Source organism: Rhododendron vialii, chromosome 12a, assembly GCF_030253575.1.
Source record: "Rhododendron vialii isolate Sample 1 chromosome 12a, ASM3025357v1".
Taxonomy (NCBI): domain Eukaryota; kingdom Viridiplantae; phylum Streptophyta; class Magnoliopsida; order Ericales; family Ericaceae; genus Rhododendron; species Rhododendron vialii.
This window is the reverse complement of record NC_080568.1, coordinates 11,252,408-11,270,297: the sequence shown is the minus strand read 5'-3', so window position 1 is coordinate 11,270,297 and position 17,890 is coordinate 11,252,408. Positions and strand designations below refer to the sequence as shown.

General features: G+C 39.6%; 2 protein-coding genes across 2 annotated transcripts; both read right to left on the bottom strand.

Annotated features, from left to right (window-relative positions):
* Positions 1-8,211: 8,211 nt before the first annotated feature.
* Positions 8,212-8,874, bottom strand: LOC131309426 (uncharacterized). The gene is made up of 2 exons (XM_058336064.1): positions 8,433-8,874; positions 8,212-8,330 (listed from the first exon to the last, which is right to left on the bottom strand). Exons 1-2 carry the CDS (start codon positions 8,872-8,874, stop codon positions 8,212-8,214), a joined length of 561 nt encoding a protein of 186 aa, XP_058192047.1.
* Positions 8,875-8,971: 97 nt separating this feature from the next.
* On the bottom strand, positions 8,972-10,888 carry LOC131309425 (uncharacterized). Its single transcript, XM_058336063.1, has 2 exons — positions 9,745-10,888; positions 8,972-9,666 (listed from the first exon to the last, which is right to left on the bottom strand). Exons 1-2 carry the CDS (start codon positions 10,886-10,888, stop codon positions 8,972-8,974), a joined length of 1,839 nt encoding a protein of 612 aa, XP_058192046.1.
* Positions 10,889-17,890: the final 7,002 nt, after the last annotated feature.

Here is a 17,890-nt window from a genome sequence, read left to right as displayed (position 1 = left end):
ACTGTCCTCAATATGGACGGGTCGATCTCCCCTTATAAGTTGAGGGGCCCATATTTGAGGAAGCGTTTGGGAGTTTGGAGATGGGGGCTGGTTGCCAGTTATGTCAGCATGTCCAGTTGAAGTACTCTGGTCCTCATTCCTAGGACGTTTGTTCCGATTGGCATCTGTAGCCTCCTGGGAACTATCGTGTTCCTGAGGAGAGATGGAGGATCGTGTCAAAGACCCCCTAGTTCGGCGAGGTGGTGGGGGAGCATGCCCGGTTGACCTCCCCCGACCTCGACCTCGTGCGGACACAATAAGTAAGGAGCTTAGGTTAAGGGGTTGACGGGTCATTGCACCTGGATCACGAGGGGATGGAGAATAACCAGAAGAAGAAGATTGGCTGGTATCACGATTTAAAACCAGCTGTTCGGGATGTTGTTGTTCAGAAACTGGTCCCTGCGTAGATCTTCTAAGTCTTAAACGAGGAAGCGGCACGCCTTCTGAAATGGGAACTTCACCAGGTAGACCAGCAACAGTAACTCCAGTACGGGATCTCGAACTCCGTGGTTGGGGAGCAGTCGAAGTTGAGGCAGCACTAGTACTTGGGTTGGTGAGTCTCCTATCTATAACCCCTCTGTATGAAGGGTCGTATCCCAGCAGTATATCAGCGTCACGACCCCGACCTGCTGTTCGGGTAACAGGTACGCCTGTGTATTTTAAGATTTTATTGATATCCTCTGTTCGGACGTAGCTCGGCTCTCGTCTATGACGCCTGTTAGCGTTTTCAGCTGCAAGAGCAAAATTCAAAGTTACAATTAGACATATAGAAAAGCTATGAGAAGAAAGTAAACGAGAATTACAAAGCAAAATTAGGAGCGTACGTGGGTAACCCCATATGTGGGGGCAATGCAAACCCACCACCTGGCCATCCTCCCCTATTGGCTCGAACGCTCCCGTTACGTAAAGGAAATCAACCTCGTGGTCACGAGCAGAGTCTGGCAAATTGAGCACGAGACGCTTGTCTGCTTTCCTAACTTTGAAATAATATGTGTTGTATTCGGGGTTTAGCACAATGCTATACCACCATTGGATGTCCCAAATTCCCAGTTGGGTCCCTAAAATCCTATTCAGGGCTACTACTCCCATCACTAACCTAAAGAAATTGGTTGAAACCTGCATTGGCGTGATTCGATACCAATTTAGGATTTGACGAAGTAATGGGTGTAAGGGAAAACGAACTCCGCCTTCGACAATGGCTACAATTGGGATACACATCCTATCCCATGAACCGCCATCCCTGTCTGCACCTAAAGGGGCGAGTTCAAGCCCCACGTTCTCAGGGACATTATACTCAGTCCTAAACGCCACCATGGCAGTTGGGGTTTCACAGAGTTTTCTAAACTTACTAGGTTTTAGAAGGTTTTCACTATCATCCGCCATGGAAACAAAAGAAGTGAGCGGGACAAATCGGAAAGCTGGGTGCAATCAAAACCCTAAGAGATGAAATCTCAGAACAAGATGCAAAAAGGGGCGAGAATTAGAAATCTTACGAGACTATTGCAGTTGTTACCTGAGATGCAATTGAAATGCAGATGACAGCAATGGCGGATCAGAGGTAGATGATTTTCGTCTGATTTTAGAGAGAGAAACGAAGGATTTGAAACTTTGGATGGAAAAACAAGAAAAAACCCTTTTGAGGGGTTTAAGTGCCAGAGACGAAGACGAAACGTCTCGTCTCACACCGTTACTTAAAAGGTAACGGAATAAAGGGATTCAACTAACGACGTATTGACATCGTTTAGACAAAGCGTCAGTTCACATTAAATGTAAAGCGTACGAGATGCGCCACGTGGAGTCATTACCTCGAGATGGTACGAAGGCAAAGGCGCCAAAGCATCAAATGAATATTAAAAGTATGAATGCAAGGGATCAGAAGGGTCTGGTCTAGCTAATTTTTGTTTCTAAGCTTCATATATTACCCCCGAATAGTGGTAAATAAATGAAGCTGGGGAGCAATTGTAGGGAGGTATTCCCGAACAGATACATTTCATAGCCGAACACGTGGTAAGTATGACTGGAGTTATCACCGGGCAGTGTGGTGAACGGCGATATGGACCAATAATATGGGAAGTCATTGATCCATGCAGTTTGTTCGGCTGATAAAGACAAAAGATATGTGAAGTCATTTGTCTAAATATAAACAATGAGGACCAGATGCATGTAAGGTCATTGGTCCATGTGGACTGTTCGGCAATGAGATAGCCGAACAGGGAAAAAGGTTGCCCTGAAATCGTGAGGGGGCAGGGACGCTTTAGAAGGTTCCGGAAACAGTGATATTTAGTAAGGGAATAAGATCCCGAGAACATAGGATCTGGGAAAGATACCCAACGAGAATGGGATGTTCGGCCAGTAATGGAAAAGAATCCTAAAAGGACTCTTTTCTAATAAAGTGATAAAGGAAACGAGAATCCTTGATGTCCTGGGTTTCCTATACGAGTTGGGAATTTATGGAAACAGGGATGCTTGGGCAACAAGCATACACAAATCTATAAATACGAGGTAAACCTAGAGGAAAAAAGTACGAAATACATTGCTTTCTGGTTACTTTCCTACTGATAATTAGGGTTTGATTGCTAGTACGAGATACTAACTTTGGCATCGGAGGGCCTTTGCCACGAGAGGCAAAGGTGCACTCACCCCCTGTCTATTTTATAGATTAGGGTTCCGACGACAAATTAGGGTTCCGGTGAAAAGGCACGAATAAGCCGTTGCAATCCAATTGATCCGAAGCATCTATTGTTTTCATCCCCCTACACTATTCCTTTACTTGCCCATATTTACCCTTGCCACGTGTCGCCCGATCGACAGGTAAAAGGAAATCTCAGTTATGGTACTAACAATGCCCCCCTTATTTGTTTGTGTTAAAATCATTTAACTCGAATAAATAATTCCTTCACCTTTTCAAAAGGTGTGATTAACACACGGGGTTCTCCCAACGTATATATACCCTTTTATTTATAAAAATTAGGGCATCGTTACAAACAATCAACTCCGGAATCGATGGCGCCCAAGAAAGCTCCTCAAAGCAAAGCAATGGCCTCCAAAGCTTCTTCCAAGTCATCGACTCCTCAGTCAACCAAGAAGAAAGAATCGAGTTCTCAGAAAACTGAGACCCCAACAGAGTCATATCTTCCAAGGTACCCTCAATGTCTAAGGGAGGCACCTCAGTTACCTCTTTATTTTATTCCTGTAGTTAACTACCCCTCCAAATTCATATTGGGTCCTATTTACTCTCCAAACTCCCTTGACGCACTACCGACATATTATCCGGTGAATTTCGACGAACCTTTGCTCCTTTCGCTCCCAGGTCTCCATCGCACTGGTTGGAATACCAGAGGAACAATCCGATCATGGCCCACCGTGTTCCCATCTTGGACAAAGTGGGTTGATTGTATGAAGAGATACTTACATCTCTCGTGGCATGCAATGGGAATTTATGTAGCTATAGACCTATCTACACAGGCCTTTGAATTTAACCCTAACTTGATTGCTGCTGCTGCTTGTTTTTGGTCTATTTCATCCAATGCTTTTGTTTTTCCATATGGTTCCATGAGTCTCACTGTTTTGGACGTCATTCATCTGACTGGCCTATCGAGTACGGGCGCAGAAGTTAATGCTGCCTTGGATCATCACCCTTGTGATCCACCGTTTGAGGTTTCTGATAACTCATGGAGTTATGCATATTTTATATCCATTTTTTGTACTTCTGATCTCAGAGAGCCATCATTTACTGAAAAAATAGCATTTTACTTGTATTGGCTCAACAAATATGTACTATGTGTGTCTGGTTTGAAGATTACCAAGGAATATTTCCGCTTAGCCATTTGCTTGGCTCAAGATGCAAAGCTTGCATTGGCTCCCTTTGTGCTAGGGACATTGTATAAAGGATTGTGGACCTTTACACAGAATAAAATCACCAGTAATTGTGGTGGTCCCTTCTGGATTCTCCAAGCATGGCTGTATGCCAACTTTCCATTTCTTAAGCCCCTGAGTTATTATCCGAAGAGGAAAGATGGGGGTGAATGCTTGAGCTATGCGGAATACTTACTAGCTCATGAACCCAAACACGAAGACTCATCTTTCAAGAGATATTTCAAGGCTTTTTATAGCCCTATTTTTGAAGAACTACCTAATTGGCTCCCTTTAAGGACTGCCATTACTCAGCGTCGAAAAGAATAGAACCCATTCTCAAATTTTTGGTTCCAGCCCAAACGGTTAATGAATTTTGGGCTAGCATCTTGATCTCGAGGTTCCTATCGATAGGATTCTCTCCATCAACTACATGCTTCTCAAACTGTAGTTTTGAAGTTTATATGCCAAATCAGTGTGCTAGACAGTTTGGCTTGGCGCAAGGGATTCCTGTCCCTCATACTCATCCAAGGATTAAGGATTTGGCCAAGACAAGGCCAAATGCAACTCAAACTTCTTTGATTACGGAATTGATTGGTCAGTTTCAAGGTATCAAGGCCAATTTTCAGCTTGCGAGTTTTGTGGCCGATCCTTCTTTTACTTCAGAATTCAAGCTATTTTGGGATTGTATCAAGCCTACCATATTCAACAAAGAATTGAGTAACTGTCTTTTGAGACTCGACCCTGAAGATTCCTTGCCAGGTATCCTCTATTATGTTTATGAAATCATCCTAAATTTTGTAGTCATGAAGGTTATATTCTTACTAATGATCTCTCATAATTTCAGTTTCTAAAAAGGTTCCTGTCTCTAAACCAAAAGGTCCAAGAGGTCAAGATAAAGGGAAGCGAGATTTTACCTCCCACCAAGAAAAGAACCAGGAGCTCTCAAGTCCAGGGTACATTGCGAGATCCCCTACTTATGGCATTTGCAATGAAAGGATTTAACTTACCTGACCAACAGACAAGTCTGACAGAAATAGCTGAAGACTCAGAGATTTTGGTAACATTTCAAAGGGTAAGAATCTCATTTTTTCTGCTAATCTATTGGACCGTAGATATCATGTGTTAGACCTTTATTGATTCTCTTCTTTTCTTTTACATTTAGAAAACAAGGAGAAAACTTCACCTGGCACCTCAATCAGATGATGAAGGTGATAAAGACAAAGGTTCGATTATGAACCTGTTAACTTCTGCCAATTCCTCTTCTGTCAATAAACTTGATCTCCCATTTAATGCCCTTTCGCCTTTGAAATGTCCAGCACCAATTTTGGATGAAGGTGCCCATATTTCTAACATGGGAAACAATTCAGCTTTTCCAAGGGCTTTACCGTTTGATCCTATTACTGAGCTCATTTTGAGTCCAGTACCTACTTCTCCTGTTGAAAAGGAGACTTTTAATATTGAACAGTCAGAGATCCAATCTTCTGCTCAAGGAGTAAGAGTACCGGAGCCTCTTGTTGAACAACCAAAAATTCATCCTCCTATTCAAGGAGAAATGATGTCAGAGCCTATGGAACCATCGATTGAGGCTACTGAGGTCCCAAAGCAACCACAGACTGAAGTGGAAATCAATACCCCAGATTTGACCATCAAACCCACAACTCCAATGGCTTCTCCTTCATTTGTCAATAGGGTTGATACTGATTTGACAGCTAATTCACCAACCTCTGACTTGGACCTTATGCTGACTAAGACCAAGAAATATTCTGAATTCTATTCAAGGTCCACTTCTGAGTTTTCTGAATCCTTGACTCCTCCACATTCCTCTGAGCTTTGCGAAGAGACAAAAGATGAGATGAAAACCTTTTTTGAGCTGCTTGAGCTTCCTTTGTTGGAAATTGCCACTGATCACACTACAGCTTTTATTAGCTGTATGAATCATTTGATATCCAAGAAGGTTTTCCCATTATCTGAGCAAATCAAACTTGAGGAGTTTGGCTCAATTGTAAATGAGAGTTTGACAGTAGCAGCCTATTGTCAGAAAGAAATGAAGAACAAACAGGATACTCTTAATCAATTTGCAGCCATTTCAACCAAATTAGACACAATGGGGAGCAATATACATCAGCTGAAGGATGAATTACAACAAATTGAAAATGAAAAGGCTGCCCTTCTTGCCCGTTTGAGTCAACTTGATGACCAACAGAAAGCTCTATTAGCACGGAAGGAGTTGATCAATCATGAATTATCCAAGATCTCCTGTGATGAGCAAGGGACTAAAGCCATCATAACAATGGCCAACACTGACTTTTTGAAATATCAAGAAAAATACAATGCTACAAATAGCAAGTGGAGCTATTTCTCCAAGTTGTTCTTGGAAGTTAAGTCCAAGAACCATTAGTTAGTCTGTATAGTACAACTATAATTTTGGCCTATATATTTCAGGCATCTTTTAGTTGTATCTTTTACTTTCTTGCAATGTTTAGCCTACTTTTCAGGCTTTTATGGCTTTTGTTTTCTATGATAAGAACATTTGTATTAATTTTGAGTATGCTTATCTTATTCCTGTATTTCTCAGAATTACAAGGATCTCTGAACGATTCTTGTTCAAAATCGATAGGGAAATCCAAACCTCACCTGTTTACTTCTTTGCATTTGAAGTAACCTTTTTGATAGGGTCACTTCATAGGAAATCATAAAACCATTAACCGATTATTCCGTTTCTTGATGGTGGATATAAATCGTGGCTAAATATTAACTTCTTTATCGATGGGATAAACCAATGACATCCCATGGGAAAGACCAACCGTTTTCTCCTCCACTTCCTGATAGTGGAGATGATCATGCGTAATAACTGCTTTGATTAACTGCTTAGAAAACTGAACCGTTGTTAATCTTTTCTTTTATAAATTAAACCTTTATGGGATGGTTGCACATCGATCCTCTTTTATTCTCAATTGACTTCTCACTTTTCGTAATTTTTTCTACTCATAGTCAAATTGAAGCCATGGAAATCGATCCAAACACCCCATTGTCATCTTTTGATGCCGTCGATCGACCACTCTCTCCCATTACGGCCATTTCTGGCTGGGATGACCCTTTGCCATCCAATCCCCCATCCAGTTGGAGCATCAAACCACCCACTGAAAGGGTAGTCGTAAGAATGGAGGATCCTCCTCTGTATCCTAACTCAAGTATTCGACGCTCATATGTCAAAGTTAGCTATCAATTCCCCTGGGTCAGAGAGGAACCAGTGGCAATGCTATTGGATTCACTACTTTCTATGCCATATAGGCCAATGCCATTTCAACTGGCAGAGGCAGGCGACAAGCCAAACTTGGAAAATCACGAATCCCTTTTGGAGAGGGCAAAAAATCAACAAGCCTATTGGAAAGAAGTGGTGAGAAAGCCATGTTTCCCGGATGGCTTTTCTGATGATCAGCCTGACATCTCTCCTTTCCCTGAGAACCCTGATTGGTTTCAAGAATTGGAAAAATTAAGGTACAACCCTCCACTGTCACAAGCCCATGTAGGGTATTCGATTTATAGAGACTCTGATGCAAATACAGCCAAAGAACTACTGGCTGCTTTTGCCTTTCTGGATATCCACATTCTGGAAGTACATGTCCCATATTTAAATTTCTTGTGGGCATGTGAAACCCTTTAGTTTTATGAGAGCAGCCTTATTACTACCCACCTTCATGGGTTTAAATCTGCACTGCTGCTTACTATGATCCCTTTTGGGTTGATTATGAAGTTCATCATGAAAAAGTGGTTAAACTTCATAACAAAGTATTAGACCTAGATCACTCCAACTGGGAGCTACCACCGAACCCCTCAAAAACTCTGTTCAAGAAACATCGGAACTGGCTTCGGAAGAAAAACCACAGGAGAGCCCATCTCTTGGCTCAAGCTAAAAAGAGTGTAATGGCCATGAGGCCATTAGTAGATAAGAAGATAAAGATGGATGCAGAGGCAATGGCTAGGGACAAACAGCATGCATTCCTAACCTATGCTTGGGAAAAATTCCATGTTTTTGTTACTTGGAGTTTCCCACATTATTTCTAAATCATTCGAATTGATGCTGATGGTAACCCTGTTGTGCCCGTCAATGCCTAAATTTATAGGCATTATTTAGATTTTATCTATATTCTGTTTCCTTTCTAAGTAGGAAATATTATGTTTTATTTCCTTTTTGTAAGCAGGAAATGTAACTTGTCTTATGTTGAATGAAAAAGTAAGCCTAAGTTTATAGGCTTTCACCAATGATCTATTTAGGTATGAATTACCTTTGACTCTTTTGTCCGTCGATTAACGCTTTTATCCGTCGATTAACTCCCAAGGAGATGGAAAATATGCCTTTAAATACTTTCCATTGATTGTTCTTTCATGAACATTTCCAAAAATAGATTCTAACTGATAAGCTCCACCTCTTAGTACTTTTAATACACGAAATGGTCCCTCCCAATTTGGAGACCATTTACCAAAATATCTTTTCTTTTTCTTATCTAAAGGCAAAATTGCCTTCCAAACCAAATCACCTTCTGCAAATGATTTTTCATGGACTCTTTTATTATAAACTCTCTCTAGATTTTTCTTTTGTGCTTGTATATTATTTAAAGCATCTATTGTGGATTCTTCTAGTCCATCTAACTCCTTATACATTGCTTCCTCGAAATCAACATTATTTGGGCCATAATGCCTAGCAACTCTATGAGATGTAATATTAATTTCGACGGATAATACTGTAGCTTGGCCATATACTAACTCATATGGTGTAGCTCTTGTGCTTTCCCTTTTTGAAGTCCTGTAAGCCCATAACACTTTTGACAGTAAATTATGCCATTCTCTGGGATTATCAGTTATCATTTTAGACAGAGTATTCTTAATAATTTTATTAGTAGATTCCACTTGCCCATTTGCTTGGGCATAATAAGGAGAAGAATTCAAGATTTTTACCCTATATGAATTAACATAAGTCATTACTTCGTGACCATTGAACACAGATGCTTGATCTACCGTAATTGTTTCAGGAATACCAAATCGACAGAAAAATATATTCTTCAATGAAATCAATTACCTATTTTTGTGCTACACTCTTCAATGGGATAGCTTCCGTCCATTTCGTAAAATAATCAGTAGCTACCATTACATACTCATGTTGTTGAGAAGAATGAGGAATTATTTCTCCAATCATATCAATTGCCCAACCTCTGAAAGGCCATGGTTTAACAATCGATTGTAAAGGAAAAGCTGGAACCCTTTGAATAGGTCCATATTGTTGACATTTTTGATATCCCTTAGCATAAGAGATGCAATCTTTCCTTATTGTTGGCCAATAATAGCCGTATCTTTTAAGTAACCATTTCATTTTCTCTCCAGATTGATGAGAACCACAAGTTCCTTCATGAACTTCTCCCATAACTGTCATTGTCTGGGGTTTAGCAATACGAAGCAATAACACTTCATCTGAAGATTTTCTAAACAAATCATTGCCTATTATAACATAGTTAATGGCCCTTTGTTTTATATTTCTATCTGTTTTTTCATTCGGATTCTCTAGGAACTTCCTTATTGGAACTCTCCAATCATCAACCAAATTTAGTTCCAAAATATCAAAATCATTCTTATCTCTTTCGATAGAGAAAGGCAAGAATCTCTTTTGGACTCTTATTAATTTTTCAGTTTGCCCTTCTGGAATCCTAATTCCAGAAGCAATTTGTGCCATTTGATTAGCATCACCATTTTCTAATCTATAGACATGTTGCAATCGTACTTCATCAAAATATGATACAAGAATTTTAACTTTTTGTAGTTGTAATTCTAGTAAATGATGATTGCACTAATATTCACCTGTTATCTGTCGGATCACCAATTGTGAATCCCCCGTAACATTTAAATATCTAATATTCAATTCTTTTGCAATCTCTAAACCGATAATCAAAGCTTCATACTCAGCTTGATTATTGGTCAAAATCCTGCTTTCATATAACTGAAAAGAGAACTGTAAAAATTCCCCTTTCGGAGATGTAAAAACTACGCCTGTTCCAACCCCTCTATCAGTTTTAGAACCATCGAATGACAATTTCCATGGTTTTATTTCAATCATATGTATCTCAAATTCATCCTTTTCCATTAACATGTTAGGATGATTAGCTACGAAATCAGCTAAAGCTTGCCCTTTTACTGCCTTTTGAGGCACGTACTGTAAATCATATTCTATTAAAGATAACAACCATTTTCCTTGTTTGCCTCTTAATATGGGCCTTGTTAAGATATATTTAATGATATATGTCTGTGCAATTACATGCACCGTCGACGATAACATGTAATATCTTAACTTGATGACAGAAAAATACAATGTTAAGCATAACTTTTCAATAGGCTTATATTTTATCTCACATTCATTTAATCTCCTGCTAAGATAATAAATGGCTTGTTCATGACCATTTTCATTGTCTTGAGCCAAAAGACAACCAATCGATTGGTGACCTACTGAGATATACAATTTTAAAGGTTTTTCAATTATTGGTGGCATCAGAACAGGAGGCCTTATCAATGATTGCTTCAAAAACTCAAAAGCCTTCTGATGTTTTTTTTCCCATTTAAAATCTTTCTGAGACTTTAACTTCAAAAGTGGGGAAAAAGCAAGAGTTTTTTCAGATAAATTGGAGATAAATCTCCTGAGGAAATTTACCTGTCCCAAAAACTGTTGGAGTTCTTGTTTATTTGTTGGAGGCTGTGCTTCTATTATAGCTTTAGCCTTATCTTTATCAACCTCAATTCCTTTCTTATGAACCAGAAATCCCAAAAAATTTCCAGCAGTAACTCCAAAAGCGCATTTCATTGCATTCATTTTCAACTTGTATTGTCTCATCCTCATCAAGACTTGCCTTAAGTAGTCTATATGCTCATCAAATGTATGTGGTTTTACTACTATGTCATCAATGTAAACTTCCATAAACCTTCCAATTAGGTCATGAAAAATCACATTCATTGTTCTCGCTTAAGTTGTCCCTGCATTTTTTAATCCAAATGCCATAACAATCCATTCAAATAGTCCAATATATCCTGGACATCTAAATGCAGTTTTGTGTGTATCTTCTTCTGCAATAAATATCTGGTTATACCCAGAATAACCATCCATGAAAGAAAGAAATCGATGGCCTGCGGTTGCATCCACTAAAATGGTCTACAACAGGCATATGATACTCATCTTTTAGTGATGCTGTATTTAAATTTCTAAAGTCGATGCATATTCTCACCTTACCATTTTTCTTAATTACAGGAACAATATTTGAAATCCATTCAACATACTTAACAGGCCTAATAAATTTGGCTTTAAATAATCGTTCCATTTCTTTCTTTACTTCCTTTTGAACTTCAGGTGTCATCTGTCTTGGAATTTGTTGATATGGAACAAAGTCCTCTTTAATAGGAATTTTGTGTTCAACCAATGATCTATTCAAACCGGCATATCAGGATAGTTCCAAGCAAAGCAATCTTTAAATTCAGACAACAAGTACTTCAAACGATCTTTCATTTCATCAGGTAAAGCAGCACATACATGAAGAATTCTAGGACTTTCCTCTGTTCCTACATTAAAATCCTCTAAAGGATCTTTTACTTTTGCTTTATAATCATCAAGTTTAGCAGGAGCAGCTTCAAGATCTTCCATAGTCAATTCCTTAAAAGTCAGTGACTATCATCTACTACACAGTCTGCCCAATTACAAGAAATAGGCTCATCAGCCTCTAATTTCCTAGATACAATAAAAGAAAATAATCTCTTAAAAGTAGCTTTTAAAGTAGCTAACTCTTCATTTATACAGCTCAGATTATCATTAATCATAAGAAACCTTTGATTTAGAACCACTAGACCTTAGTATCATGTTAGGTCTAACAAAATCTCCACTTATTTCCTTAAAACCATCTGTAATGTATTTTAAGAATTGGCTTTCAGTAAGGCTTACCCCTATCGACTTCACTTCTGAACCTTCAAACTTGATTGGCCATAAGTCTTCATCATATAGACCTGCCTCCACATTGTTGGTATCTGCTTTGAATGGATGTTTGTCTGCCCAGAAAATTTCCATTTCATCGACATCTTTATCCCCTCCTTGTTTCAAAAATATTAATGCCTAATGTAAAGAAGGGGGAACACAACCGTTTATGTGAATCCAATCTCTGCCTAACAAGGCATTATAATTGGAGGAAGAATCAATAACAAAGAAAGTAGTGTTCATTTTTCTGTTTCCAATTTGTAATTGCAAAGAAATCACACCTTTAGCAGGTGAACATCCTCCTGCAAAATTTCCAACTGTCACTTCTGTTGGGATCAAGTCTGACTCATTTTTGTTCAAGATCTTCATCATTTTTGAGGGCAAGATGTTTACTATAGCTCCATTATCAATCAAAACCTTATTAATAGGTTGTCCATTGATGTGAACCATAATATATAATGGCTTTAAATGCCTGACCAAGGCATTTTCAGGAGTCCTCAAGACAACCACATCTTTTCCTTTTGTATCTTTCTCAATTTGAATAGACTTCTTTTTTGAGTCTTCTTCTTGCTCATTTATTTTTACTATAGCATCTGTTTTGTCTCAACATCCCCTTCTAAACTCGTGGGCTGATTAGGTTTTGCCTGAAAAGTTTTTGGCAGAACTAAAATCATGTTGCAATGAACTCTAGTAGGGGAAACTGACCCGAATTGGATTGTATCCAATGCTTGGCCAAAGGTGGTAGACTTTTGAGAGTTTACTTCATTCTTGTCATCTTTGAAATCTTCTTTCATCATATCTGAACTGTTAACTGACAGAAGATTATCATCTTCATCATCTTCTAACAATACTTGTTGAAATTCTTCCATCTTCTTCTTTAAGCTCTTCTTGAATTCTGCCTTTTGCTTCTTAATCGATAGAGCAGGGGATGAACTTGAGCCTTGCCCTTCAAGCCTTTGAGTAATGATTGGTTTGATTGTTTGCCCCCCAGGTTTTTCTACCTCCTTTGCTTTTTGTTAGGTACTGTTGAAACTGGTACAGTCGACTCTCTAGTCCAAACCAAAGGGGCTGCCTGATTTAGAATTGTTCTGGCCTTTATTTCTGGCCACTGTGTTGAATCCATCGTTATCTGTTGGTCTCTCCTTTCTCTTTCTGAAATCTTCCTCTGTAACCTCCTTTTTTGAGTGTTGGTAATGAGCACGAATTCCCTAACATTTGAGAATTTAGGATGTCTCACTGTATCCCACCCATGATGCTCGATATTTGGTGGAATTACCATCCTTCCTTGATATCCACCTCTGACAAAAAAATTTCTTCCCCTTGATCTTGCACCCCTTGGGTAAAAACCTCTTCCCCTCTCATTCATAAATAAAGGTGGATAAATTAGGCTTGCATCTGGTTTCCCAGGTAGTGCTGGAATCACAGGATATCCTTTAAATAGGAATGGTCCATCATCTTCTCCATACCATTTGAGTGATTCAGAAGGTATAAAAATCTCAGGGTCTTCACCTTCAAAAATCAACTTTGGTCCTACATAAATCTGCAAATCATTATTTCCCATAGTATTGAATCTAATGGAACCTTTAGCATAGGTACCATTGTACTCTTTTTCTGCAATAATTTCTTCCCCTGACTTGATCTCTTTATCACATCTTAAACAAAAATAATTCTCAAATTTCTGCCTCACTTGAACCTCCTCTTCTCTTTCCATAATTTCTTCTTCTTCTTGAATCCTTCTTTCAATTTGAGATGCCATTTTCCCTTTCTTCAATCTGGCAGTCACCATATTAACTTCCACCAAGGGAAATGGATCAATATCAATACCCATCACTTCTTTATTTCCCTTAGCATATTGTAACAGGCCCTTCTGGATTAGGTCCTGCACACAATTTCGAAATGTAATACAATTGTTAATATTGTGTCTAAAAGAATTATGCCACTTACAGTAATCTTTTCCTTTTCTGTCCTTTTCAGGAGGAATCATATGCCCTGGTGATAAAGTTAAGAACTTTTGATTAATTAGTTCATCAAATAGTTGATCAGCTTTGGACAAATCAAATGAGTATTGTTTAAAATTTGCTTGATTTCTCCTATTTGGATGAGATGAAGGCTTATTCACAGGCTTCTCAGCCTTTGTCAAAGTGTCATATACAATTGGTGCTTTTCCAATCACTTGGGCAACATCAATCTCTACGTCACCCTCTATATCTTGGTAATATGTACCAAGTGATTTACTTTTCCTCTATTTCCCTTCCATAAGAATAGCCTCATATCCTATGGCTTTGGAAGTGAAATCAAATAAATCTCTGAACTCAGTCCTAGTAAAGTGTTTCTTAAAATCATAATCAAGCCCTTCCTGGGCTATCTTAATTATTTCAGACTCGAGGATGTAAAAATGACACTGATTCCTAATCTTTTTGAATCTATTCATGTATTGTTCAACAAACTCTGAAGGCTTTTGTTTGATTTTAGCCAAGTCTGCTACTGAAATTTCTGGTGCATGCCTAAAGAATTGAGTATGAAACTGTTCTTCCATTTCTCTCCAAGAATGAACAGAATTTGGAGGCAAACTAATAAACCAAGAAAAAGCAGTTCTAGTAAGAGAGTGAGGAAACAACTTTAATTTCAGAGTCTCATCCAAATCTGCTTCACCTATTTGCAGGCAAAATCTTCCAACATGCTCTATAGTTGACTGATTTTCCTCTCCATTGAAAAGAACTAAGTCTGGAATTCTATAATGCCTAGGAAAAGGCACATTATCAACCCAATTTGGATACAGTTTCCTAAACATAGGTTTTTCAATTCTTCGTAATCCAGGACCATACAGGTCTTGCATAATATTCGTAAGTTGAGCCCTTAAATAAGGCTCCTGAATCCTTCCAGTTTGATTTGGAGGAAAAAGGATTTCAGGTCTAATATCATACCCATATGGATAATCTTGTCTTCTTGTGTTTGGTGGATCGTACCCATAAAGATTTGGATCACCATTAGCCATGTTTGGAATGTTTCTGTTATCATTCCTAAAAATGTTTGCATAAATATTTTGACCTCCATGGGCATTATTTCTAATATTTTCAGTCTCTGTTCCCATAGGGACAGTAGTTGGTATACTTTGATAAAAGCTCTGATTTTGACCATTGCCAACATTATTTGGAACTCTATTCATACCAGTAAAAACAGTTTCAAAAGTTGGATTATCAAATACCTGCATAGAAGGTACTTCAGTACTACGGTTGGCATATCCACTGGTCTGTCCAGGGTTAACGTTTACGTTAACTGGGACTTCCACTGTTGGTTGATTTCGTGCCACTGCTGCCTTAAACATAGCCATCAAAGTTTTGGCTATTTCACTTTCTGGATCATTTAAAACTCTTGCAAATTGTTGGACCAAATCAAATGACTCGATCTCTGGACCATTTGGTTGGCCACCTTCTGGACTCCTCTGGTCCGGGATTCATAGTATTGATTCCATTTGTGTAGGAAGGTATTACCGAACAGATACATTTAGTTGCCGAACACGTGATATGTGGGAGCACGTGGTAGGTATGACAGGACTTATCACCGGGCAGTATGGTGAACGGCGATATGGACCAATGATATGGGAAGTCGTTGATCCATGCAGTCTGTTCGGCTGATAAGGACAAAAGTTGTGTGAGGTCATTCTGTCTAAATACAATGATAAGGACCAGATGCATGTGAGGTCATTGGTCCATGTGGACTGTTCGGCTACGAGATAGCCGAACAGGGAAAGAGCTCCAATCAAGAATAGGAGCAAAGGGAATACTCTAGAAGATTCCAGAGTAGTCATGTCCCGAATGGGATGAGATCCCGAGAATATAGGATCTGGAAAAGATACCCAACGAGAATGGGATGTTCGGCTCTTTATGGAAAAGAATCCGAAGAGGACTCTTTTCTAATAAACTGATAAAGGAAACGAGAATCCTTAATATCCTAGGTTTCCTATATGAGATGGGAATCCTATGGCAACAGGGATGATTGGGCAACAAGTATACACAAATCTATAAATATGAGGTAAACCTAGAGGCAAAAGGTACGCAATACATTGCATTATTCGATATTTTCCTACTGATAATTAAGGTTTCTCTAGTACGTGATACTAACTTTGCCATCGGAGGGCCTTTGCCACGAGAGGCAAAGGTGCACGCACCCCCTGTCTGTTTTGCAGATTAGGGTTCCGACGACGAATTAGGGTTCTGGTGAAAAGGCACGAACAAGCCGTTGCAATCCAAGGTGATCCAAAGTATCAATTATTTTCATCCCCCTACAATTGGCGCCGTCTATGGGAAGTGAATAATTTTTCAAAAAAGTAATCATGATGGAAGAAGATCCAGTTACGCCATTTAGTCCAAAAGATTAGTTGGGTGGGGGAAGAGATAAATCCCACCAGGCGCTCCAAGAAAGCCCACTGGTAGACATGACAGAGATAACTCCAAAGAAAAAGGAGACAAAACTGCTACTGGCTCCACGAGAAGGAGTAAGTCTCATCGAAGAGAAGAGTCAGTCACCCATTCAAGAAGTATACACAATGATAATGATGTCCTCGATAAAAAGAGAAGGGAAATCGAGGAGTATGCTTGTTTAATTAGAAAACGAGAGTACGAGATATAGGAATTGTAGCGGGTACGAGAGCACCCAGAAGATTCTGGACTTTCTCGTAGGAATTCCCAAAAGGATGGACGGACTCTGGTAGTCCATAAGCAGACTCATTCACGAAGGAGAACGAGCAGGAGTCCTAATAAAAGGCGATACGAAGCTTCTCCACGAAAAAAGAGAGGCAGAAGTAAAAGCCAAACACCGGAGAGAAGGGCTTCTTCACGAAAAAGGAGGAGCAGAGACCGAAGTTCCACCCCATAAGAGGAGGAAACAAGGAAGCATCATCGAGACAGGTACGAGAGGCCTGATGCTGATTGGGTCAAGGCTTCGGCTCACAAATCGAAGGAGCTCGAGGATGGGACAGTGACTGCACGAGAAGCAGCACGCAGGGCCCTAAGTAATATTGCAGCCTCCCCCTTTGCAAAGAGGCTACAAGCGGCTAGGTTGCCGAGTAGAGTAAAGCACGGTACATTTGTGCTTTACGAGACAAATACGGATCCCGTGGCTCATATACAGCATTATCAACAGGCTATGTTTATGCATGAGGGGGATGATGCCATCTTATGCAAGATGTTCCCCTCCAGTCTTGGCAAGGTGGCTTTAGCTTGGTTTCATAAACTGGCCCCACGTTCCATTCGAGGATGGAGGCAGTTGGCTGAGGAATTCACTGCTCGGTTCTTGACAAGCAGAAAAGCCCAAAGACTTTTGAAAGTCTTTCCACCATGAAACAGGAGGAAAATGAACATATCAGGGATTATGCAAAGAAGTACAGGGAAACTTTCAACGAGATTGAAAGCTGCAGTGAGGAGTATGCAATTGCCACCTTCAAGACTAGATTGCCTGTTCGGGGAGAGCTGCATCGCTCATTGAATAAACATCCGGTAGCCACATTGGCTAAATTGATGAAATGGATAGAGCAACACGCCAGAATGGAGGATGACATACTCCGTGAGGATGGCAGGACTGTTGCCAAGCAGCCGAAGGCACCTGTAAAAAAGATGGATAAGCCAGAGCCCAAAACTTATAGAGAGAGAAGGGAATATGGGCAGGCTAAGAAAGAGCCGTAAAAGGATAAGCAAGCTCCTGATCCCAAATCCTTCTTTTCTATCACTACGGTTTGGAAGGAACCAATTTATAGGATTCTTTATCGAATAAAGAATCAACCATATTTTAAATGGCCCCCGAGTCTAGGCGGAGACAAGGATGCAAAACGTGCTACGAATCAGCACTGCAGTTACCATAAAGATTGGGGCCATATGACTGAGGATTGTGAGATGTACAAGAGACACCTTGATGATTTGGTCTCACGGGGCTATCTCAAGGAATTTATCCAAGAGGATCCAAAGGAGAAAGGGAAAGCCAATGAACTGGGTTACAAGCAAA